This window comes from Gossypium arboreum, chromosome 13, assembly GCF_025698485.1.
Source record: "Gossypium arboreum isolate Shixiya-1 chromosome 13, ASM2569848v2, whole genome shotgun sequence".
Taxonomy (NCBI): Eukaryota; Viridiplantae; Streptophyta; class Magnoliopsida; order Malvales; family Malvaceae; genus Gossypium; species Gossypium arboreum.
The window spans coordinates 124,650,838-124,675,663 of record NC_069082.1 but is presented as its reverse complement, the minus strand read 5'-3'; the positions used below and the strand labels follow the sequence as shown (position 1 = coordinate 124,675,663).

General features: G+C 31.4%; 2 protein-coding genes across 3 annotated transcripts; one reads left to right on the top strand and one right to left on the bottom strand.

Annotated features, from left to right (window-relative positions):
- Positions 1–1,948: 1,948 nt before the first annotated feature.
- Positions 1,949–5,781, bottom strand: LOC108464317 (DNA repair protein recA homolog 3, mitochondrial-like). 2 transcript variants are annotated; one of them, XR_001868275.2, is made up of 9 exons: positions 5,481–5,781; positions 5,293–5,350; positions 4,754–4,971; positions 4,558–4,645; positions 4,053–4,225; positions 3,667–3,813; positions 3,175–3,306; positions 2,140–2,687; positions 1,949–2,064 (listed from the first exon to the last, which is right to left on the bottom strand). XR_001868275.2 is itself a non-coding variant. In XM_017764558.2 (8 exons), exons 1-8 carry the CDS (start codon positions 5,535–5,537, stop codon positions 2,301–2,303), a joined length of 1,260 nt encoding a protein of 419 aa, XP_017620047.1. In that variant the 5' UTR covers positions 5,538–5,781; the 3' UTR covers positions 1,949–2,300. The 2 variants fall into 2 exon arrangements, 1 of the variants encoding a protein (XP_017620047.1); XM_017764558.2 differs by having other exon boundaries at positions 1,949–2,687.
- Positions 5,782–13,347: 7,566 nt separating this feature from the next.
- LOC108463272 (IQ domain-containing protein IQM1-like) lies at positions 13,348–16,702 on the top strand. The gene is made up of 7 exons (XM_017763220.2): positions 13,348–15,011; positions 15,093–15,158; positions 15,333–15,421; positions 15,530–15,617; positions 15,712–15,942; positions 16,041–16,142; positions 16,230–16,702. Exons 1-7 carry the CDS (start codon positions 14,565–14,567, stop codon positions 16,575–16,577), a joined length of 1,371 nt encoding a protein of 456 aa, XP_017618709.1. The 5' UTR covers positions 13,348–14,564; the 3' UTR covers positions 16,578–16,702.
- Positions 16,703–24,826: the final 8,124 nt, after the last annotated feature.

Here is a 24,826-nt window from a genome sequence, read left to right as displayed (position 1 = left end):
ATTTTTTTAATAATCTTATTATAAGTTTTGATCATATCTTTCCTTTTTATACAATATAATGCTTAAAAAAACTCATAGTCCCTCCTCAACCGATAAAAAGGAGGATAATACGCTTCAGCGTACTCAAACTCATATTCTCCTGTATTGACAACAATATTCATGCCAATCGAGTTAAAAAAAAGGAAGAAAAAAGAATATTATCAAGAAAATATGTAAATCTTATCCAATCCTCACAAAAAAATGAAAGAATATTATGATTGAAAAAAAAAAAAAAGAGGAAAGAAAGAATCACAATTCAGTTCATACTACACTAAGCAAAAAAGAATGGGATCAAATGCTTAACAAATTAACATGTCCAATAAGGACCAAAATGAACAAAAATTAAAGGGTATATATGATTGGTGTACATGGTAGGCAGGACAAGATTGCCTCCAATATTCAAGGCATATCAATTAACAACATTGTCCCTTTATCATGGCTGCTAGGATTAGAAAATTAGTGTTAGGGTTTTCTAAAATTCTCATTACTTAATTAAAAAATATAATATTAATTTAAGAGCTTGTATTTGATACATTATAATATTTTCTTTAACTTCATTAATTGATTTTTTTTATTTGTTGATTAATTCACTGGTAAAATAATAATAAAAACACATTAATATTAAATTCAATCATTAATCAGAACAACCCATACCCTATATCTAGAAAAAGGAAATCTTTATTCTTTCAAAATGAACTCAAAACCAGGAAACATGGCTGCTCCCTCCCCCTTATTCTTTTTACACTTTTTCATTAATTAATAAAAAAAAGCTTGTTTCTGTTCTTATTTTTTAATTAAAATAATAGAGTCCAAACAACAATCGCGATTCAAATTTAGACCACACTTGGGACAATAAACACTATTAATCATCAAGTCATCACAAAGAATTTTTAATCTTTAATATTGTTAATCAATTAAATCGATTCCACACTAACTCCAACTGTTTTAGTTAGTGCTTATCTATTTAATAATAAAAATTAAATAAATTAAACATACCCTTATAACGTTCAATAATGAAAAAAAATATTGTCTAAAATTAGAGTTGCTCATAAGCCGAATCGGATTTAAAAATAATATTAACATACTTTATACTTATTCAATCCCGGTTCAGACCAAAACTTGAACTTAAAATTTTATCCAAACCTATTCATATTTGTAAAAAAGTAATCCAAGCCCATTTTACGCCGTCCATATTATTTTTAAATTTTTAACAAATATTTATTTTATTTTATTTTAATATTTAATAATTTAATATTTTTATTTATTAAAATTTTTATATAATCATCTTAATATTATTTTAATATTTACATTAAAATAATATTATATATTTAATATAAATTTATTTTATTAATATATTTTAAATTACATAATATAAAATATTATAAACTTAAAACGGACTAAACTCAAACCTTAAATATTCAAACTCAAGTCATATTTTAAACGAACCTAATTTCTTTATCCAAATTATTTTTCAGACCTAATATTTTTACTCAACCTCTTTCAGATTTCAAAAAGACATTTAGACTTCATAAGATAACTCAACTCATAAACAGATATATCTAAAACCAACCATACTTTTATATTTTCCATGTCTTTCTAATTTTCTTCCCACTTTACCATACCAAGCAATGCCTAAGTGACATAAACAACAAAACTTAATTTTCACACAATTTTATTTCAAAAGAGTGTATTCAATAATTTCAATTTTGAATATCAATATTTGTTCTCTTTTATATATTCCTAACATCCTGACCAAAATATTAAAAACTATTACCTTTTCTTAAAATGAACCATTTACTTTATTTTATCCAAATAAGCCCTATTTTTTTCTTTTTGGTATAGAGGAAGTAGGAGGATGATGGCAGATTCTAACATTCAAACCCCAGAGAGACAAAGTTACCACAGTATATAAATAAATACTACTATATATAACATATATTTGGCCTCAATAACATGTTGAATGGGGCTGGACATATGACAGTAGAGAAGTTGGAGAGTTCAATGAAGAGCAAGTAATTCTTCAACCTATTGAACCACAAAAACATTCAAACTCCACTAGACCATACATGTACAAAACAAATACAACTTAACAAACTTTACCTTACAATGCTGTCTATTCGTATGGCAAAAGGTTGAATGTTTACTGTGAATCGAAGAACCTTCAAATCCTTCAGTCATCGTGTCCACTGAAAAATTCAAGCAGCAAAGGAATGAACCTGTAAGGGGAACAAAGGGGGTTTTGTTCCGAGTCACATGCATACTTAAGCTTCAATGGCAGTAACAGCTTCTTCATCGGTAGTATCAGTTGAAATTATTTCTTCTGATGCATCCCCATCAGAGATATCACCCTGCCGTTCCTTTTTGTTCTCAGGTTCAAGTAGCTTTTCTCTAAGTTTCGTAGCAAGTTCTTCCCGTGCACTTTCGTTTTCAACCAAAAAGTTTTTGAAGGCTTCCTTGCCATGGATTTTCTGGTCATTGAAAGTGTAGAATGAGCCAGCCTTTGTAACAAATTTGTGTTTCGTTGCCAAATTTATGATCTCCCCTTCCCGGCAGATTCCCTTTCCAAACTCAAGCTCGAATTCAGCATTCTTAAATGGCGGAGCGTGTTTGTTCTTCACAACCTTCACGAGAACTTGACTTCCAATAGTCTAAAGATCATAGAAACATCAATAAACACTATGATACATGGAAAAATATAGCAAATTTGTTCGACCGTCAAAGAGAATTATCGAGATTTGGATATTTTATAATTTCCTAATCTTCATGACAAGTCTTTTGCACTCAAAACTAGATATGCAAGGCAGTAAATAGTGAAGATTGATTAAAGAATTTAAGCCTTTCAAAGTTATATTAGCCAGCCTGTAGATTTGAGCAAAAACAATATAACTGCATGTTTAACTTTCTTGGGAATGTAAGAACATTGAAAGGAAATTTTAGTGAGTTGCTCAACAGAGATTAAGAGCATTGAAAGGAAATTTTAATGTGTTGCTCAACAGAGATTCAACCAAGATAAAGGAAAATAATCAAATCACTGCACCTAAGAAAATTTTAGGTGAATTATAAGATCAGAGACTTTCTTAAACTGCTACATCCAAAATCAATTCATGCAAGGAAAGAAAGGATATAGCTTGGTACCTCTTCTCCTTTCTTGACCAACCCAGTTCTCCGAATATTTAGACGAACTGAAGCATAGAACTTTAAGGCATTACCACCGCATGTAACTTCGGTTGGCCCACCAAATCCAAAAGTTGAAAGTTTTGACCTCACCTGATAAAAGTAAAAAAGTTAATTTCTTATATAAAAGCATGAAATTTCCATGATTCATTTGGTATTGCAAACCTAGAATCTTGCAAGAACTCCACGCCTGACCAGAATTGGGGGCAACAGTTCAGCTAGGAACATTCTATCAGTCTGACTAGAAGCTTTAAAAAAAGGAGCAAAAAGTTTGCCAATGGGCAAAACTCTCAATGTCAATGACATGGAGTATAATCTTAATCTTTGATTAAACCACCTCAAAGCAAAAAAGTTGCGCATTTTAACAAATTGAAGCTTTAGAGAACTATCATGCTAATATTAAGTTTATCAACAAAACTTATCAAGGGCATACTCAGGATATAAATCGTATACCTGATTTATAAAAATCAATATGGTTTGTGACAATGATAGGGAATGACTCAATTTACGAAGAGCCTGGCTCATCAGTCTAGCTTGCATTGCCATATGAGCATCACCCATCTCACCATCAAGCTCACCTTTAGGCACTAGAGCAGCTACCTGGCATGAAAACAAAATTATTTCAGGACTCACTTCCAAATAAATATAAGAAAATCAGAATATAACATAGAAAAAAACCATAGAATTCAACCCTTCAACAATGACTAGTCCAATTGATTTGGCACAAAAAAACAATTATTACAAAAAATCCTCCTCACAGCATGTTCTACCAGCTAACAGCAGTATTTATTAGACCAGACTCCATAATGGAAAAAGAAATAAATCCGAAAACACCTTACACTGTCAACAACAACAACATCAACAGATCCACTCCGTATAAGGGTGTCTACAAGACTGAGAGCTTGTTCTCCACAATCTGGTTGCGAAAGAAGTAAATTCTCAGTGTTTACTCCAATTGTCTCAGCTAGAGCTGGATCAAGAGCATGCTCCGCATCGACAAAAACACAATAACCTGCATATTATAAGATTCTAGAAACATGTAAGCATCCAGCACAGAGATAACGGCAACAACCTCAACAGAACAGTAGTCACAACAAAAACTCCTCCACCCTCCAAATGTAATCACCTTATAAATATAAGAATGTCAAATCGCTCCATACAAAACTCACATAATGATATTGGAAAGTAACGAGAGGTCTAGCCGTAGCTTCCTACTATCAGTTTTAATCATCAAAGCATAAGAGAATTGTTTATGAATAATGAATGTCATATGAATGAGAAGTTTGTCGTAAGTCGTAACAAATCATAAATCAGACAGTACTAAGTTAAACTACATTAAATGACCTCCTTGTTTCTGTGCTTCAGCAATTACATGTAGTGCGAGTGTTGTTTTCCCAGAAGCCTCTGGTCCATATATCTCCACAACACGGCCCTGTAATATTCCAATAAAGTGGTGTTTAAGGAACTAATAAACATCATAGGCAGCTATCACTTAGTAGCAGGAAAAGGGGGAATAAACAAAACGAGAATTGCGGGGTACCTTTGGAAGGCCACCGATACCAAGTGCTACATCCAAAGCAAAAGAACCGGTGGAAACTACTGGCACATTTCGAGGAGACTCGGAACGACCAAGCCACATAATAGATCCTTTTCCAAAAGAACTAGTAATCTGATCCAGGGCTTGCTTTAGAGCTAAATCTTTCTTCGAAATATTCTCCTCACCAGAATCACTTCCATCTGACTTCGATTTCCTCCTACCTTCAAAGCGTACATGCATTAAGTAAGTACCATATTTATTTTTTAACTCAAAATAAAGTCAACTCAAGCAAAATAACTAAAGAGCTCCATCATTTAGATCAAACTTCCTTTTTTTTTTTTTTTTTTACAGAAAGGACCCTGAATTAACCACCATACTCTATGGTAAACTTGACTTCTTTCAATTAAATATCATCACAGCATTCAAACATGAATTAAGTTAATAAAAAATGCCACGAAAAAAAACACTCTTCTACAGTCACATGCAACATTAATTTGGGTATCAACATTCTAATTAAAAGCTCGAAATGGAAGTTTCAATACCTTTAGAAGAAAAGTTACATAGCTGTGAATATGACCCTAATACCCCTCCTCTACATATCTGCAAAAAAGAACAGATTCGAAGTTCCATGAACACAGTGAAATACAATCAGATACTTTTAACATGAAAAAAAAAACAAAAGGGGTGTGATCTTATCGAAGAAAATAAACAAAAGGGTAAGCATTAAAACCTGTGGAGCATGGAAAGAATGTTTCAAATGAGAAATATTTCGAAGAAACCTCGCCATATCAAGCACGGGAAGAACAAATTAGCAAAAAAAAAAAAATTGGTTTTTGAAGGAAGGGGATTGAAGAACAAATTAATTGAGCTTAAATGTTATTCCATGGACTAAAAAATGCTTGGGGTCTTTTTGTTTTCATTTGGGGTTTAAAAGGAAGAAGAAATGAGAGCAGAGAAACAAAGAGACACTCTGCTCTGTGAAATGTGAAGTGTGGAAGTTAGGGTTTTGGGGTTGGGTTTTGTTTCCCTCTCTTTTTAGTGCGGTTAAAATGGCCTCTATATAGCAAAATAATCCAAATTTTATCTATCTAAATTTTATTCTACTTTTAAAATTTTTAATCTTAACTACATTAATTTTTCTATAATTATATTTTTAAAAGCCATTAAATTAAATTATTGAATTTATTTAATAGTTCTTTTAAGGATGAATCTAATTAATAATTTTAAAATTTATATTTATATATAAATATATTTATATAGATGTAATTGAGAATATATTTACATGTATATATAATATATATTTTATTTTATCAAAAGAATATATAATCATTAAGAAACTAAAAGCGAGACTATAAACATATATATATATATATGAAAAATATTTAAAAACATCAATAAACTCGAAATAATACACTCAAACATGCTCATATCGATATATAATGGTACCAAAACAAAAACGATAAATCTATGGATATGATATTAACTACATTGATATCAAAATTAATTTATAGCAATCTTCCTGTCAATCATGTCTCGGTCCATGAAGAGAACCTATTGCTACAATCCCAAATTTTTGCAGATTCAACTTCACAACTGTAACCAAAAACATCATTGTAACTTCCCCAATGTTACTCGGATTGTAGGTACGTAAGGCTAACAAAGAAAAGTTGAGTGACCCATATGTCTTTTAAGATGGGAGTAAACCAAGCATAAAAGGGGACTTTATTTGTGACATTTTTTAAGAAAAGTATATTCAAATATTTAATTGACCAAGGTATTTATTTCTATACCATTTCATGGGTCAGGTTATATATTTATGCATGAAAGTTCATCCGAAATTTAAGAGGGTTTAGATAAAAATATAAATTTAAAAAATAAGTTTTGATAAAAAAATTAGGTTCGTTTTAAATATGAGTCGAATTTAAGTTTGAACATTTAAGGCTCAAGCCTAGCTCGACTTGTTTTTAAGTTTATAATATTTTATATTATGTTATTTTTATATATTATATAATTTATAATACATTAAAAATAAATCTATACTAAATGTATAATACTAATTTAATGTAAACATTAAAATAATGTTAAAATAACTATATAAAAACTCAATAAATAAAAATATTAAATTAAAATAATATAAAATTAATAATAATAATAATAAAGTTTTTTTCTTATTTTTTCTAAAAATAAATGTGATTAATTTTGTATTCCTCGTGATTTAAATGTTTAAAAGAGGCAGCCAAATATGGTTGGAAAAAATGAGAAATGTCGTAATTCAATGTTGTTTCATCAAATTGTCATAATTTATCCTTAGTTCTAGAATTTTGACGCGATTTGTTACCATTAGATTTGTTCATAAGTCAGATTATTTATTCAAACTCGAAGATCGTTTAAATTTTGAGAGGGTTTTGGGTAAAAATATTTGACCTAAAAAATAGACTTGTGCAAAAAAAAAAATCTGTTTAAAATATAAGTCGGGCTTGGACTGGAACATTTACTACTAGAGCTCAACCCGGCTCGACCTATTTTTAAGTTTATAATATTTTATATTATGTAATTTATAACATATTACAAAAATACTTATATTAAATATATAATATTACTTTAATGTAAATATTAAAATAATATTAAGATGATTATATAGAAAATTTTAATAAATAAAAAATTATTAAATTAAAATAATATTAAAAAATTAAAAATAATATGGACAGACTTAAAATAAGCTTGAGTTAACATTTTACAAATATGGACAGGTTTGAGAAAATTTAATGTTCATATTTCAAGCCGAATCAAGTTTGACGAAGCATAAAGTATATATTATGCTTAAGCCTGACCCAAACTTAATCTGACTCGACCCATGAACACCTTTAAATATAATTTATCAATTAAAAATTTGATCGTATATGTTTTTTTTAGTTATAATATATACATATGTATGGATGGAAACATCTCTCAAATATTTTAATATTAACTTTGGAAGGAAGAGGTTGAATGGAGGAGGCGATTCTAAAAGTTGCCGGTTTAAGGTGGAGATTTTGGAACTTTTTGGGACCAGACGCCAACATTGAATGTCGCCGGATCAAGATGGTGTCTTCCTTTCATATATTTCGGTCGAAAAATGTTGGATTTTTTTAAATAAAAAAAAAGTTCAATAAACAATATAATTTTACTTGGTCGAGATTTTTTGGGCTTAATGCAATATTTTTTGGTTTTAGAGTGTAGAATGTATTTGAACTTTTAAATACATAAAAGAAAAAGCAATTAAATTCATGTTTATTTTAAAATGTGTGTGACTAAAAATGATAAAAAATAAAATGAATAAAGTTATAAAAAATTATAAAAATTTTCTTTTAGTAATTTAATTTTTATAATTTTTTATGAATTTTATATTTCTTTACTTTTTTATAATTTTCTTACGACTCTATAAAATGTTATAATTTTTAATATATTTTTATATTTTTATTAAAATTAATTTTTATTTTTATTTTATCATTTTTACCACATGTCACGCCGTGGTTGTAACACTAGTGGCTTTAACTAAAAAAAATTAAAGGCAGTTAACTTTAATAGTCAACTGTTAAAGTTAACGATCAAAAAAAATTTTTAATGCATTTTGACAGTTTAAGTACTCAATTGAGTGGGGGAAAAGACAACAGCTTAATTGTTTTTTTTTTTAAAGTTTGAGGACTTTTTACACCCTTAAACTTATTTTTTTAGTGTAATGGCAAGGGAAGTTGTACTCTTAAAAGGAAATCTCATATTAAAACTCTGAAAATAACAATATTTTGTGATGGAAGTACGAACCATAAAAGAATTAATCTTTGTTGATTGTAAAATGGACATGAATAATATTTTGATAAAAAAATTCTTTGAAATTTAACCTTTTTTTCTTTGAAAGGGAAAGCAACAAAGTATTGCAGCAGGGATCATTGAAAAGCAGCACACTCGGCTGTATATACATCGGTAACAGAAAGAGGAGCAAGATCAATGAGTTGTCTCTCCGATGGAAGCTTCACTGCTAATCTTTCCATGCCATCCGCTACTAAATTCCGACTCCTTAACCTCCCAATGCCTTTGGATTTTACTTTTCATACCAATCAAATTAGTCTTGGAACCTCCTAATTTAACGAAGCAGTGATTCAAATATTTAATTTTAGATAACTTTAATGGTGAAATCGAAAAACTTTTTAAGTTAATGACTAAAATAAAAATAAGTTAATATTTAGGTGACCAATGATATAATTTACCGTAAAGTTATAATTTATTTTTACCAAAAATAAATAACTTAATTGAGGAAATTGATGTTTGACTTTTTTTTTTTTTTGGAAAAGTAGAATATAAAAAATTAATTACATAAACTAGACCTAGTCCCTTCAACAAGGAGATCTTAAACAAGCAGAAATCTTTAGATCCATGCTGGACCAGTTTGACCAAACGACTAGCTTCTTAATTTTTCTCTCTAGAAATGTTTTTAATGATCCGCTATTTGAAATGCGACAACATCTGAGGAATTATTCTAACCAAAGTATAATTTAACCTTTCTGGAGACCTCTCTTAAATAGATGTAACTGCCTTAAGACAATTCGATTGAATTAACACATTATTATATCCCCTGTCAGATAAAATAATCAATCCATTCAAAATACCCCACGACTCAGTATTAAAAACAAATCAATCTTCCAAATGTCTATTAAAACCAATAATCCATGCTCTGTCTCGATCACGCACTATTCTCCCTGTGGTCGCAAAACCAGCTTCTTTCTGGACAGACCCATCTGTACTTAAAATGACTGAATCGTTAAATAAACATAAAGTTGAAAACTTACCTCATATCTCAGTCATCTTGCCCCTAGTAGAAGAGACAAATTGCTTTCCCTAACTGTAAGACACCTTAATAGATTCATTAACACTCTAATAAGCACCCTAGAAAAATGAGAAGATTACGATTCTTCCAAATATGCCATGCGGTGATCCAAAATAGACATCGCTAGTCTACATCTCCTCAACACCAGTCATGCTAATTTTGCAAGTTTAACATAAGCCAATCATACAAATTTCCTGCATAAAACCTAGCATGCCATTTAGTTGGAATTAAATGATCCCAGACATTCATCGTTGCAAAACAGTCTCTAATCACATGAAGCGCATCCTCAAAACCATGACCATAAACCCCACATGTTGAATTATGACCTAGTCCTCGCCTTGCTAGTTCCACCTTAGTAAGCAGACGTTGATTGAAAGTCAGCCAAATAAAATACCAAATCTATTGGGGTTTTTGGAATTTTCAGGAGATATGCCAAATATGTTTTTTCGGATTCCACGACCCTTCCTGAAGCTTTTCATAGGCATTTTTAAGGGAAAAGGAACCTGTCGAGGTACCTCCCCAAATGATCTTGTCAACCCCGACGAGTAATTTTATAGTTTTTTTTAGGGTGAACTATCTAGTTGCTCACTTAACTTTTTCAATGCTTTCATTTTGGTCACTTCTGTTAGAGAATTTTTTTCATTTTAGTCACCCAATTTTACTGTGTGGAGGGTTAAATTAGTAAAAAAACATGATGACATGACATGCATAGTAAACCACCGTTAGGGATTTAATGTTTGGGTGACTAAAATAAAAATTTCTCTAATAATGATGACCAAATTACAAATAATTTTATTTAGGTGACCGAAATAAAAACATCTAAAAAAATTGGGTCAACAACTATTTACTTTATCCAAAGAAAAATTCAAGTTTTCAATTTTGACTCATTATAAATTATAAACAAATTACAAATTCAAGTTTCCAATTGGGTTTTAAATTAAAATTATATACTGTTTCTTTTGAAGGAAATTAGAAACTAATTTTGGGTGACGTGAGATGTAAAGAAAAGTGGGCTTTTTTTATTATTATAAAAATAACCTTAAAATTTTGATTAATTATGAAAATAACTTAATTTTCTGGTTATATACGTAAATGACCTTAAACGAATAGTAAAAGTTAGTGGAGCCAAAAAAAAAATGGCACCATCAACATGCTACGTTAGGTACTCGAATAAAAAAATCAATTTTTTGATGTGTCAAGGAGAATGAGCTACCTATATAAATATCACGAAAATATTGTTATTTCTCAATAATTAGGGTCTTTAAAAAATTAATTTTTTGGTGGAGCCATTAAGAACGACGCCATCACCTTTTTTTATGTATAAGGGTTTTTTTTTATTTTTAAAATTTTAAAATATATATTATTTTATTAATTTTTTAATTCAGGTGCTGACGTGATATATTGATGGCGCCATTCGCTTTGGCTCTAACTTTTACAATTAATTTCAGGTCATTTATATATGAGTTTTTTACCCTAATAATATATAAAAATAAAATAAAATACCAAAATAGTATGTTGCTAAGATTAAGTACCAAAATGGTACATTTAGATGGGTTGAGGGTGGTGCATAGGCGACACTATCCTTATTTTCTGACAATATACATTAAAAAATATTATTTTAGTAGTGGAGGGTGTCGATAGATTAGCACTAGTTATGCCTATCTGATAGGCAGCACACCAAGTATATTTTTCCTCTCCACCCAGTGTATTTTTTATGAAAGGCATGTTATTTTTTTATTATTTTAATATTTTTTATTTTTATGCAGTAAAAGATGAAATCATTGATATGAAATTTGGAATTTATGAGTAAATTAGGAATTAGTTTATATGTTTTAATTTTTAAGATTTTATGTTTTTTAAAAATTATTTTATGTTTTTATAAATAATAAAATGAAATTTATTTTGAGCTTCTATAAAAAAATATATTTTTTATAATAATTAAGTTAGGTGTTTTATATATATATATATATTATATTTTAAACAAAAATGTTTACTTATTATCATTTTAAAGTAATAATAAAAATATTTGTATTTATTATGTATCGCTCATGTTATGTTTTTGTTATTCTTTTCCAAACTGATACGAGCCAGATGGGGGAGTGACAGGAATATATTGGGTGTGCTATCTATCAGATAGGCACCACCAGTGCCGTCTATCATATAGGCATAATTGGTGTCGCCTGTCTAACACCCTCCACTACTAAAATAATATATATTTTTATTGTATAGTGTCAGAAAATGAGGGTAGTGTCGCCTATGCACCACCCTCCACTTATACCATTTTGATACTTAATTTTAGCTACAACTCATTTTCATATATATATTTTTATAATATTCCGGTAAAAACCCTTTATATATATAAGGGTTTTTTACCCCAATATTATAAAAAAAAATTATACACGAAAATAGATTGTCAGTCAGATTAATTACGAAAATGATATACTTTTTGGGGTCGTGCCTACCTGACAGGCACAACCCATTATTTTATTATTAATTTTTGTTGTTTTAAAAAATTATTATTATATTATTTTAATATTTATATTAATATATGGATAAAAATACGGGTTTTATACGGATAAAAAATACCCAAAACGGGTCGAGCCTGTCAGGTAGTCGTGCCTGACAAGCATGCACAACACCTGCACATTTCATTTTACAAAAATTAGTCTTATATCACTTTTGGTCCTCTATTAAGCCTAAAATTAAAATTCTATTTTTATACTTGAATTTTACAATAATATTTGGTCCTATTTTTTATAATTTTTTTCAAATAATTAATATTGTTAATTACTCTGTTAAAATTTTGACGTGTTTTTTAAAATGATATGTTAAGTTAGAATAAGTTTTAAATAATAAAATTTCTAACAAAATTGTATTAAAATTTTTGTTAATTACTTTGATAAAATTTTGATTAGTTTAACAAAACAATGATATGTTAAGTTGGAATAAGTTTTAAATAATAAAATTTTTAACAAAATTGTATTAAAATTTTTGCTAATTACTCTGATAAAATTTTTGAAAATTTTTGACTTGTTTTTTAAACAAAATATTAGTTTAACAAAACAATAATATTTTAAGTTGGAATACATTTTGTTAGAAATTTTATTATATAAAACTTATCACGACTTAACATATCATTGTTTTGTTAAGCTAAACACGTCAAAATTTTATCAGAGTAATTAACAATATTAATTATTTAGAAAAAATTATAAAAATAGGATCAAATATTATTGTAGAAATTCAAGTATAAAATAGAATTTTAATTTTAGGCCTAGTAGAGGGACCAAAAGTGATATAAGACCAATTTTTTGTAACATGCAAAGAAAGAAAAGGGAAATGGGCTGGGTGTTGTGCTTGCCTGTCAGGCTCGACCGATTTCGGGTTTTTTTTATCCGTGTAAAATCTGATTTTTATCCATATATTAATATAAATATTAAAAATAATATAATAATAATTTTTTTAAATAAAAAAAATTTAATAATAAAATAATGGGTTGTGCCTGTCAGGTAGGCACGACCCAAAAAGTATACCATTTTCGTAATTAATATTACTGAGAACCCATTTTCGTGTATAATTGTTTTTTTATAATATTGGGGTAAAAAACCCTAAATATAATCAGAAAATTAGTTCATTTTCGTAATTAATCAAAAATTTAAGGTGATTTTATAAAAAAGCCAGAAAAGTGGTAGGAAAAAGAATTGAATGCAGGATGCTTGCGGCAACAATGGACAACAAGAACAGAACAAAAATCTTAACAGTAATTTTCAAGAAATTATAAAAATGTCATTTGCATGATCAATCCCATGACCGAACACTCGTCGACGGTTAAAAATAATTACACGACAACAAAATCCCAGTGTCTGAAAGATTTTTAAACCATTTTCTTGCGTTTATTTCCATGGAAGCTCTGTTTAAAAAGCTTACTTTCTTTGAAAAATTTCAAGGTTCCAAGAAAGGAAGAGGTTGACCTAAAAATGTAAGCCCTTCAAAGTTTTCCATTAAGAAATGCCAATATTTCAAGCTTTGAATTCATCAAACAGCTCGTGGTCTTCAACCACGAGGCTCGAAAACCGTTGAATTAGACCCATATTTTTAATCCCATTTTTATCAGTCAAAGCCCTATGTGGTGTTAGGTACACGATTTCAATGACTTTCCATTGCCTATTTTTTTGGTAGGTTTGGTGTATACATATTTTAAGGCTTAGTGGACTCCATAGCTTTCTTTTTTGCTTGTATTATATAAGAGAGAGCGAGTTGTCAGATTCTGAAACAACGTTTTGATCGATTCGTACAGGATTTTCATAGAGAATATATCCAGTATATATATTCAGGTAGATATATGTATGGCAGTTAATATTCTTTGCCAAAACTTTGGTTTGATTTTGCACGTAGCATGCTAGATGAAAAGGGTTTAATCCTTTACATAGAGTCTGTCTGTTCGTATTGAATTCATAACTTGATTCTTCTTATATGAACACTATGATATGGGACAATCTGTAAAGTATCTGATATAATCTTCAGTATATATACAAGTAGATATGCCAAAAAGTTGTTTTGCGTTTGCATATAAGGTGCTTGATGAATGGGTTTAATCCTTTACATGGAATCTGTGTGTTGATATTGAATTCATGTTGCTCAGATTAGAATTTAGTGACTGAAATGATTTGATTTGATTCTCCTTATATATGAACTTTATGATATAGAATAATTTGTATCCTGTAATATATCGTATATATCTTATGCATTCAGTATATATGCAGATAGATATGCCAATTAAATTCAGTATATATGAACTTGATGAAAAGGGTTTAGTCTTTTACATAGAGTGAGTGTGTTGGAATATTGAATTCATATTGTTCTGGTTTTTCGATTCGGCTTACAACGTCAGTCTTTGTTCGAAAGACAGAAGTGATATCGAAGGTAAATAGTTTGAAGGGAACAGATTCAGAATCCATGACTAACTCGGTTGAATCAGATGAATTTCAAAGAAAAGATTCAAGAACATTGAGAGATGGCACACATGATCATGAAGTGGTACTCAAGAAAACGTTTTCTTTCAAGGATTTAGTTATAGATAAAGGGAAGTTTGGTTTGACTATATCGAATTCAAATGGACTCTTGCACGAGCCGTTTTCCACGCTTTCTCTACCAGAACCGACGATTTTGTTTTCACCAAGACCAGTTAGTGAGCTCGATGAGGCTGCTGTTAAGCTTCAGAAGGTGTACAAGGGCTACCGGACTCGAAGAAACCTTGCTGATTGTGCAGTGGTAGTTGAGGAGCTATGGTGGAAAGTATTAGACCTTGCAGAGCTCAAGCAAAGTTCTGTGTCGTTCTTCGATGTCAAAAAACCAGAATCCATGGTTTCGCGATGGGCAAGAGCCAAAACAAGAGCAGCAAAGGTATGAATCCTTACAGTTAACACATTCAAATACTTCTCCATTTAACCATATTAATGGTGTTTTTTCCTTATTAAATTGCAGGTAGGAAAGGGATTGTCCAAAGATTATAAAGCTCAAAAACTAGCCCTTCAACACTGGCTTGAAGCCGTAAGTTACTTTGAAACATTAACAATTAGCTGCAACTCCATGTCCCAAATCATCGGAGGCTAGTACTCAAGACGGGGACTTTTCCCTCTTTGTAGATTATATACACACACATATATATACATATATACATAATATTAACTGTATGGCTTTGACATTACATTATCTTCATTGCAGATTGATCCACGACATAGATATGGACATAACTTAAACCTGTACTATGATGTTTGGTTCTCAAGTGAAAGCACTCAGCCATTCTTCTACTGGTACAAAACAGTAACAAATCAGCCCTTCATCACATCCCTGTGAACTCAAAATAAATCATCTCATAACATAGTAAAGACATTGTCTTGTCTTTTGATGTTTTGAAACAGGTTGGATATTGGAGATGGGAAAGAATTAAATCTCGGCAAATGTCCAAGGAAAAAACTACTGCAGCAATGCATCACATATCTTGGACCAGTATGTTCTAAAACAAGATTAGCTTGAAAATGTATATGATTCAACAATGGCTGCCTCAATTTAATGAATCATTTTTCAATGACTATATTTGCAGAAAGAAAGGGAAGAATATGAGGTAATAATTGAGAATGGGAAACTTGTTTTTAAGCAAAGTGGGTTACTAGTTGATACAACAGGGGGATTCAAATGGATATTTGTTCTTAGCACAACTAGAGCCTTGTATGTCGGTCAAAAAGAAAAGGGTAAATTTCAACATTCTAGTTTTCTAGCTGGTGGTGCCACCACTGCTGCCGGAAGATTAGTTGCTTGTGATGGGGTTCTTGAGGTACATTTCACTTTCGTCCAGCCTTCACCGCTCGACTTAACTGTATTGGTGTAATTTATGTGCTTAACTCTTTGTCACTTTTTGACATTGCTTTTTAGGCTATATGGCCATACAGTGGTCACTATCATCCCACAGAAGAGCATTTCATGGAATTCATCAACTTCCTTGGGGAAAACCATGTAAATCTCACTAATGTTAAGGTAAAAAAAATCTCTATTCAGCTCGACATCGTATATAATGCTTTTAGAAATCGAATTCTAACATCTATGACCCTTTTTTGTTTACAGAGATGTGCCACTGATGATGACTATTATGGACAAGCCTCGGCTAATGAACGCAAACCAGAAGAACTGATGGAGGGTACCGAGTTGGAACCACCAATGTTCAATCCGAGCAACAGATTGTCTTGTAAGTGGACCACAGGGGTCGGACCACGTATCAGTTGTGTCCGGGACTACCCAACTGAGCTCCAGTTCAAAGCACTGGAACAAGTTAACCTGTCACCAAGGGTGGCTCCTAGTGTGGTGAACCATGGACCAATCCCTTCACCAAGGCCTAGTCCAAAGATGCATCTTTCCCCACGGATTGCAACCATGGGTCTGCCAAGTCCAAGATCCATATCAACATCTAACTAAAACCCAGTTCAATAGCCAAAAATGTTAATTCATTAGTATTTTTTGTATTCATTGCTCATTTTGTTTTGTATGTAATCAATCATTATTAAGTCAATCAAATTTTCTATAGCATTACAACGAAAGAATGGTTCCACTGTGGCCTAAATCCTAAAAGGGAGAAGAATACATACAACACTAGAGACCTTAAGCTTAACCCCAACTTGTGATGCCTAAAACCCATACAATGAACCTTAAGAGATCTAAGCTGGACTTGTCGCATACCATCGTCGAAGAGAATAACATGTAGCACCTGACTGAAGATCACGCCATACCGGAAACAACACTTGATCTTAAAAAACGAGAAAAAGAAGAAGAAAGAACACTAGTAAATTACAAACAAGTTGAAAGCAAACCCATTGTTGGGTTTCAACCCTTGTAAGCACTATGAACTAATGTCACGGGCCGCAGTTCAAAGCCCGTGACCATCGCACCAAATACGTTCAATGGATGTCTATTGTTTAGATGGGGATCATTTGGCCCATGAGAACTGGCCCGATTCAAGGAATTGTTAAAGAAGCCTGTCAGATTGAAGCCTGGTTGGCCCGATAACGAAAATATGGCAACTTTGGCTAATTTGGTAACAAATCTTAGAAGATAGAGGAAATCATATCTTATAAAGATTAGACAGGATTTGATATGGCATATCTTGTAAATCCCTTAAATCATGGGATATGGTTAATTTCATTCGTCGGTTTTAGGGAGCTCAATTATAATTAGAGAGTCTCCCCCTCATTTGTAATCACTCCATCCATTTTAATTGTGAATTCTTAAAAGTAATAGAATTCTGAGAGCATTTACTTAAACAACTTGTGTGCGATCTTTTCTGTGGCTTTCTATTGTTCTTTATTGCTTCTTTTGGCATAAGTTTGTTTCAGCTCTACAACTGGTGCCTTGGAGGAGTTCTTAAGGAATCCTCACTTGAGTAAAGGTTGACTTAGGTAAGTTTGGACGAACGGCTCGCCTAATGCCGCACGGATCGCAAGACGAAAGATCTAGCCTAGTGACACCAGGGCATTGTTTTCGATGCTGATGTCTATAATGTTTTAGTAGATCTCAGTGTCGCGTACCTGGCCCAATTTGGAAGCCTTTCCTAAAGAGTAGAATGATCTAGATAAAAATATAGGCTCGAAAAATGAGATTAGTAAAAATATAAGGCTCATCTTAAAAAACATGCCGGTCTTGTATAAAAATTTTTTGGCTTGAGTCTGTGTAATGGCCTAAATTCAAAATTATCGGAACAGTGGTTTCGTAACCACAAATCCGATTTAAAGAGAAATTTATTTCAATATTTTTGCATGAAAATTGATATGATAGGGAAATCGTATGAAAATATTGATAGAAAAATTTTACCGATTTAGTGATTGGATAGAAAAAGAAATTATTGAAGAAATTGGGTAAAAACAAGGTATCGAGACCTCTATCTCGTAAAACCGAGTCAAAAATAATTTTATAAATATTTATGAAATGTTATTAATGTGGTATTAAAATTTCATTAGGAAATTTTAATGTTTGGGTAGTCAATTAAATGAAAAGGACTAATTTGTAATAGGTGTAAAAGTTGCTAGAATGATTAAATAGCTTAAAAGTCTAATGAGAAAGGATTTAAAAAGGAATTAGACCCAAAAGTTATTTGGGCTGGACGGCAAGGGTATGAAATCAGCAGAAAAATTGATAAATTAAGGGTAAAATTAGAATATTGCAAAATTAACTAAATAAAACTAGGACTAAATAGGAAATATCTAGATTTCTCTTCATTTCTCTTCAATTCCAGCAGCTAAAAACGCCATAGGAGGGTTCTCTAAGCTGGTATTTCATAATTTTGCACCAAGTGAGTTAATCCTTGCCTTTTCTTGTAATTTTATGTTTTAAGACTTTTACAACTAGGTCCTACTATTAAATTCATTAGTTTTTGATTTCATGGATGAAATTGAAAGTCACCATGGTTGAGTGCTGTAAGTTTATGATGAAATAGAATGAAATTAAAGCTTTAATTTGTTTATGAGATGATTTTATTAGGTAATTTTAATAGAAATTGATTTTTAGGACCTAATTGTGAAAATGCTTGGAATTAAAGTCTATTGCTGAAATTATGATTCCTAAAGGTTGTAAACTAGTTTAAGGTGATAGAATAAAATGTTAATTGAGAAAAATCAGCTCAATTGAGAGGCTAATTGAGTAGGGACGAAATTATCATTTATTAAAAGCTTAGGGGAAAAATGGTAATAAACAGCTTGCACAAAAACAGTTTGGACAGCAGCAGTAGACTAACTTTGAAAGATCACCATAAATTATAGAAATCGAATTAGAAGATGAAAAAAATATGGCATTAAAGCTTATTGAGTCTAGTTTCTCATATAAGAAATAGTGTAAGCAATGGATTTGTAAATTTTGAGATATAATGAATTTTGTGAGACAAGGTCAGAATAAATTCGAGTTCCCCTGTTCTGACTTTGAAAAATCATAAAAAATTGAATAAAAACAATTATGGGCTTAAATTTATATGTCTAGAATCTTTAATGAGTCTATTTTTAAGAGAAATAAACGAGAACATTATTTGAATTCTGTATGAAGAGATAATTAATTTTTAGTGAAGAAGAGTCAGAACTATCGATAGCAGAACAGGGGTGACTTTAAAGAATAAACTATGCTTATTGGATAAACCAAAAATTCTTAAAATTTTATGGTAAAAATATATATTAGTCTAGTTTCAGGGAAAATTAACGGATCTTAATTTGGAGTTCCGTAGCTCAAGTTATAAATAATTTAGTGACTATGACTCAAGTAGACAGCTTTGAATGAACTATAAATGATAGTTGAATTATAGAGAATGTTGCATATGAACATGAAATGTATTAAATTGATAATTAAATTTATTTATTTAGATCCGAAGATTCAAATCTGAAGCTAGATCGAGGAAAGGAAAAAGTTCGGGATTAGTAGATTTTATTGTTTACAAACAAGTATCAAGGTAAGTTCATGTAACTTGAATTATATTCTTAAATGCTTGAAATGCACGTTTTTATATGAATATGATTTGAATGTTCATTGTATGAAAATTGATAAAACATTGATATATTTGATAAAATGGGAAGAAATCCGGTTGAATGAAAGGAAAATTTCGATGGATCTCGAAAAGGAATTGACGGTAAAAGGATCTAGCCCGAACGGGTGATCCTATCTGATATAGCCCTCCAAAGAATATGTGTAAAATGGATTTAGCCAGACGGGTAATCCGAATTAGGTCGAATTTAGCCTGGACTGGTAATTCGATCCAAACTCATTAGAGTAATTGTCGTTCTGAGGATTTAGCTCGACCGTAATCCCGCCGCAAGGTTGAGGTTCATGAGTGTGCTCTCCGAAATGGAAATGTGCGCACATGAATATGAATTGACGGACCCGGAATTGTACAATAAATGTGTACCTCTGAAAATCCATCGAAATTCCAATAAATTCAATGGGATAAGTATAAAAAAATAACAAGGAAATGGAAATTATGATATTGATGAGCTCATCAATCATGGTATATATTATTGATACATGGAAATTATTGTACTAACTTGAATGTTGAGTTTGTGCATGTTAGGGTAATAATGCATTGAATGGATATATGAATGTTTATTATATTGTATTGAAAATATTAGGTAAGTATAATTCTTGTTACATGAGCTTACTAAGCACAAAGTGCTTACCCCGTTTCCTTTTTCCCTGTTTTATAGTGTTAAGAGCTCGGAGGTCGGATTTGGTCGGAGTCACATCACACTGTCAACCTCAGGATTTCGGTATATAAAGAAACTTTATTTTGGAAATCAATGGCATGTATAAGCTAACAAAGTAAATGTTAACGTGAAATGAATGTAAAGTTAGCCATTAGTATGGTTAACAAACCTGGTTTTAGATACGTGATGACGTTATCTTATAAATATGCATGAATTTATCTTGAAAATATGTTAAATTGATTTGGTTGATGTGGATTGGTCTCGGTTTAATATTGTAGGGAAGGTTAGATATTTATAAAGGGGCTATATTGAATATAAAAAAAAATTAATTTGTAAACTCCGGTAATGCCTCGTACGCTATTCCGGCAATGAATAAGGGTAGGGGTATTACAGTCTGGCCCAATGAATTTGATAAAAAAATGTTTTTTCTCACTATTTTTTTAAAATTTATTTTCAATTTATTGGGAAACATTTATTTTAATATTTTTAGTATTTTTAATGCATTATATTTATTTAAAAAATAATAAAATAATAATTTAATACAAGTCGAGCTCAGATTTTAGTATTTTTATTCAAGTTAAACTTAGACAAAATTTTAAGTCTATTTTTCAAGTCAAGTCAAGCTTGAACTTATCAAACAAACTTGAAATTTTGTCAAGATCCGGCCCAAAACCGGCCTGGTACATGCATAAATCTAGCATAGCCTCAATAAAAGCAAAAAAGCTTTTCAGATCAATTGAAGAGAAAACACAAAGCCACAAACTTGAGAACGTGAGCCTCTAGTGGTTGGAGAAAAAACAACTTTGCAAGCTTGAGTCATAAGAGGCTTAGCACGAGCCCCACAATGGGGAATCCCACGAAAAATGTAAGTCGAAGCCATTATTTTGCTTAAAAATAGGAGATGAATGGGGTAGAATGTGAAAGAAATGCGGAGGTCAAGAGACAAAGGGAATGAGGTTATGCCGACAACAAAAGAAGGCAAGAGCGGTAACAAATGAGGGAAAAGGAATGAAAAGACGAGAGAGATGAGGTAAGGAGAGAAGGGAGGGGAAAAGGGTAGTAGCCAGCGATTGGCCATTAGCTTGAAACCTAATACCACTTCTGAAGGCTAAGAAAGGGAAGTACCATTCTCATTAAAGAAACCATGTATGAAATTGTCTTTGCACATGACATGATTAATGTAATTCATCAACCATTGAATTCCATTATTTACATTATGGCCTAAAAAAATTTCATTTAACTCGATCAATCGTTGTATTCATACTAATTTGAGGTAAACTTTCCATTACTATCATTCTCGCTTTCAACGTATAAATCAATTCATATATCACCATAATATTATTTGTATTTTGTCTCGGAATAAATGCGCTTTAATTTTTCAGTAGTGTAGTATAGGAATCAACTTCAATTTGTTCATAACGAAGAAAGAAACAAATTTATGTATATTACACAAGCTCATGGAGAGTCGAAAGTTTCCACCTTTGGGCTTATATTCATGATTTTTAAATCGAGTTCAAGAGGTCGAGAATTACAATATTAACAGTATGTGAAATATTCGAAGAAATGAAGGATAAAATCGAGGTCAATGGGTCGAGAGCTACGATTTAAAGCCAAACAAAGGCCGGGCAATTTGTTTATTAGGTGGTCATTTAAAGTAAATTATGTAGAAAATAGATGGCAATTAGGTGCTGGCCCACATTATATTTTCGTTAAAAGAAGCAACAAATAATTAACGGGTGGGTGATCAAAATGTTACAACTTGATAATATGGGTGACTAATAGTAACTTTTAAAATGATGGAAAAAGAATTAATTACATTAGACATCCCTAAACTATGATCTTCATTCTAAGTGGTCTCTAAACTTTAATACATTCTAATTACATCCCTAAGCTATCGTTGTTTTATTAATTAAGTCCTTTCATTACTAAAATTGTTAATTTAACTATTAAACGAGATGTCAAATAAGATTTGGCATGATTTAGAATGAAAATTTTAAGCGTTACGTGACAACATTTACTTTTCTTTTTTCAGTTTTATCTTATTTTTAGTTTTTACTTTTAAAAGTTATCTGCTAACATTTCATTTTTAATGAAGCCGCATAAGATATTGTTAGAATTAAGTGACCGAATCCTTATTTAAATAAAATATAGTGGTAAAATAAATAAAAGAAGAATCCTTATAGAATTACGCTTCTTTTATTTTATTTTAGAATAAGGTTTTTTAAACCTTATTAAATTCTATCTATTTGATATTAATTAGAATAAGGTGTTTCAGTCTTACTAGAATATGGCTTTACAAGTCTATAAATAGACATAGTCTATTCCTCTTATAACAATTTTATTTTTGAATTCGACATAGTGAATTTTCTTCTCCTCTACTCGTGGTTTTTTTTCCAAAAGGGTTTCCACGAAAAAATCTGTGTGTTTTTTATTTATTTATTTTATTTTATTTTTCACAAATTGGTATCCGAGCTTTCGGGTTGTTCATCTTGATCACTGTAATAGAGTCTTTAAAATATGAAATTCTGTTGTTGGATCGCAACACCAGATTTGCATTGTGGCAAATTAAAATGCAAGCAGTTCTTGTGCAGATGGATCTGAAGGATGCTCTGCTAGGGATAGATAAGATGCATTCGACATTAACACATGAAGAGAAGAAGCATAAGGATCGAAAGACATTAACACAATTACATCTGCATTTGTCCAACGAAATTTTGCAGGATGTGATGAAAGAGAAGACCGTCGCTGCATTATGGAAGAGACTAGAACAAATATGTATGTCGAAAACTCTAACAAGCAAGTTGCATATGAAGCAGCATCTTTATGCTCATTGTTTGAATGAAGGTGCGTCTGTACACGAACACTTAACAGTTTTTAAAGAAATTCTCTCAAACTTGGAAGCCATAGAGGTTCAGTATGATAAGGAAGATCTAGGGTTGATTCTACTTTGTTCGTTGCCCCCATCTTATTTAACCTTTAGAGACACAATTTTATATAGCCGCGAGTCCCTCACGGTTGATGAGGTTTATGATACTTTGACCTCATATGATAAGATGAAGCATCTTGTGGTTAAACTTGACTCTCAGGGAGAGGGTCTCATTGTTCGTGGGAGACAAGATTGGAATGCTGATGATGATCGTGGAAGGACACAGGAACGGAATCCTCGCGGTAAATCTAAGGGTAGATCAAAGTCTTCAAACAGAGGTAAAACTTGCAACTTCTACAAGAAGAAAGGGCACATTAAATCTGAGTGTTATAAGCTACAGAATAAGATTAAAAGAGAAGCTACGAATCAAAAGGGAAAATAACCAGAAAATTTCGGTGAAGCTGATGTTGTAGAAGATTACAGTGATGGTGAACTTCTAATCGCTTATGTCAATGATTCTAAAGTAAGCGAGGAGTATATACTTGATTCAGGCTACACCTTCCACATGAGTTAAAGCGAGGAGTATATACTTGATTCAGGCTGCACTTTCCACATGAGTTCCAATTGGGATTGGTTTACAACTTACGAAACAGTGTCTGAAGGTGTTGTTTTGATGGGAAATAATACTTCGTGTAAAATCGCAAGTGTTGGAACAATTAAAGTTGAGATGTTTGATGGAGTTGTCAGAACATTTAGTGACGTACGGCATGTTCCAGAATTGTAAAGAAATTTAATCTCATTGAGTACTCTTGATTCAAAAGGGTACAGATACACAACTGAAAGTAGGGTTTTAAAAATTTCCAAAGGTTCCCTTGTTGTAATGAAAGGGTAGAGAAAGATTGCCAAGTTATATATTTTGCAGGGTTCTACTGTTACTGGTGATGCAGCTCAGATGATGATATTACTAAACTTTGGCATATGCGCCTAGGGCATATGAGTGAGAATGGCATAGTAAAATTGAGCAAAAGAGAACTTCTTAATGGGCAAGGAATTTGCAAACTGAATTTTTTTGAGCACTGTATTTTTGGGAAGCAAAAGAGGGTTTGATTCACTAGAGGAATCCATAACACTAAGAGAACGTTAGAATATATTCATTCTGATCTGTGGGGGCCATTCAAAATGCCTTCGAGAGGTGGAGCTAATTATATGTTAACCTTTATTAATGATTTTTCCAGAAAAGTTTGGGCGTTCTTCTTGAAGCAGAAAAGCGATGTGTTTTCTGCATTTAAGTATTAAAAAATTATGATTGAAAAATAGACGGAAAAACAAATAAAATACCTTCGCACAGACAATGGCTTAGAATTATGTTCTGATGAGTTTAATAGATTGTGCAAGTCAGAAGGGATCGTGAGACACTTGACAGTTCACCATACTCCACAGTAAAATGGCGTCGCAGAACGAATGAACAGAACGATCATGGAGAAGGTTCGATATATGTTGTCAAATGCCAACTTACCAAAGTCGTTTTGGGCATAAGCAGCCTCTACTGCATATTTTTTTATCAACCGGTCTCCATCCGTTGCCATTGAGAAAAAGACTCCACAAGAGGTATGGTCTGGTAATTCTGC

What these genes read in the sequence shown, in the direction of transcription:
- LOC108464317 (XM_017764558.2), bottom strand. Translation starts at nt 5,537, where the DNA reads ATGGCGAGGTTTCTTCGAAATATTTCTCATTTGAAACATTCTTTCCAT. An exon ending in ATGTTGTTGTTGTTGACAGT is followed by an intron (nt 3,814 to 4,052) that starts GTAAGGTGTTTT and finishes TTTTCATGCCAG; the next exon opens with GTAGCTGCTCTAGTGCCTAA. An exon ending in TGGTCAAGAAAGGAGAAGAG is followed by an intron (nt 2,688 to 3,174) that starts GTACCAAGCTAT and finishes TATGATCTTTAG; the next exon opens with ACTATTGGAAGTCAAGTTCT.
- LOC108463272 (XM_017763220.2), top strand. Translation starts at nt 14,565, where the DNA reads ATGACTAACTCGGTTGAATCAGATGAATTTCAAAGAAAAGATTCAAGA. An exon ending in CCAAAACAAGAGCAGCAAAG is followed by an intron (nt 15,012 to 15,092) that starts GTATGAATCCTT and finishes ATTAAATTGCAG; the next exon opens with GTAGGAAAGGGATTGTCCAA. An exon ending in CTTGTGATGGGGTTCTTGAG is followed by an intron (nt 15,943 to 16,040) that starts GTACATTTCACT and finishes ATTGCTTTTTAG; the next exon opens with GCTATATGGCCATACAGTGG.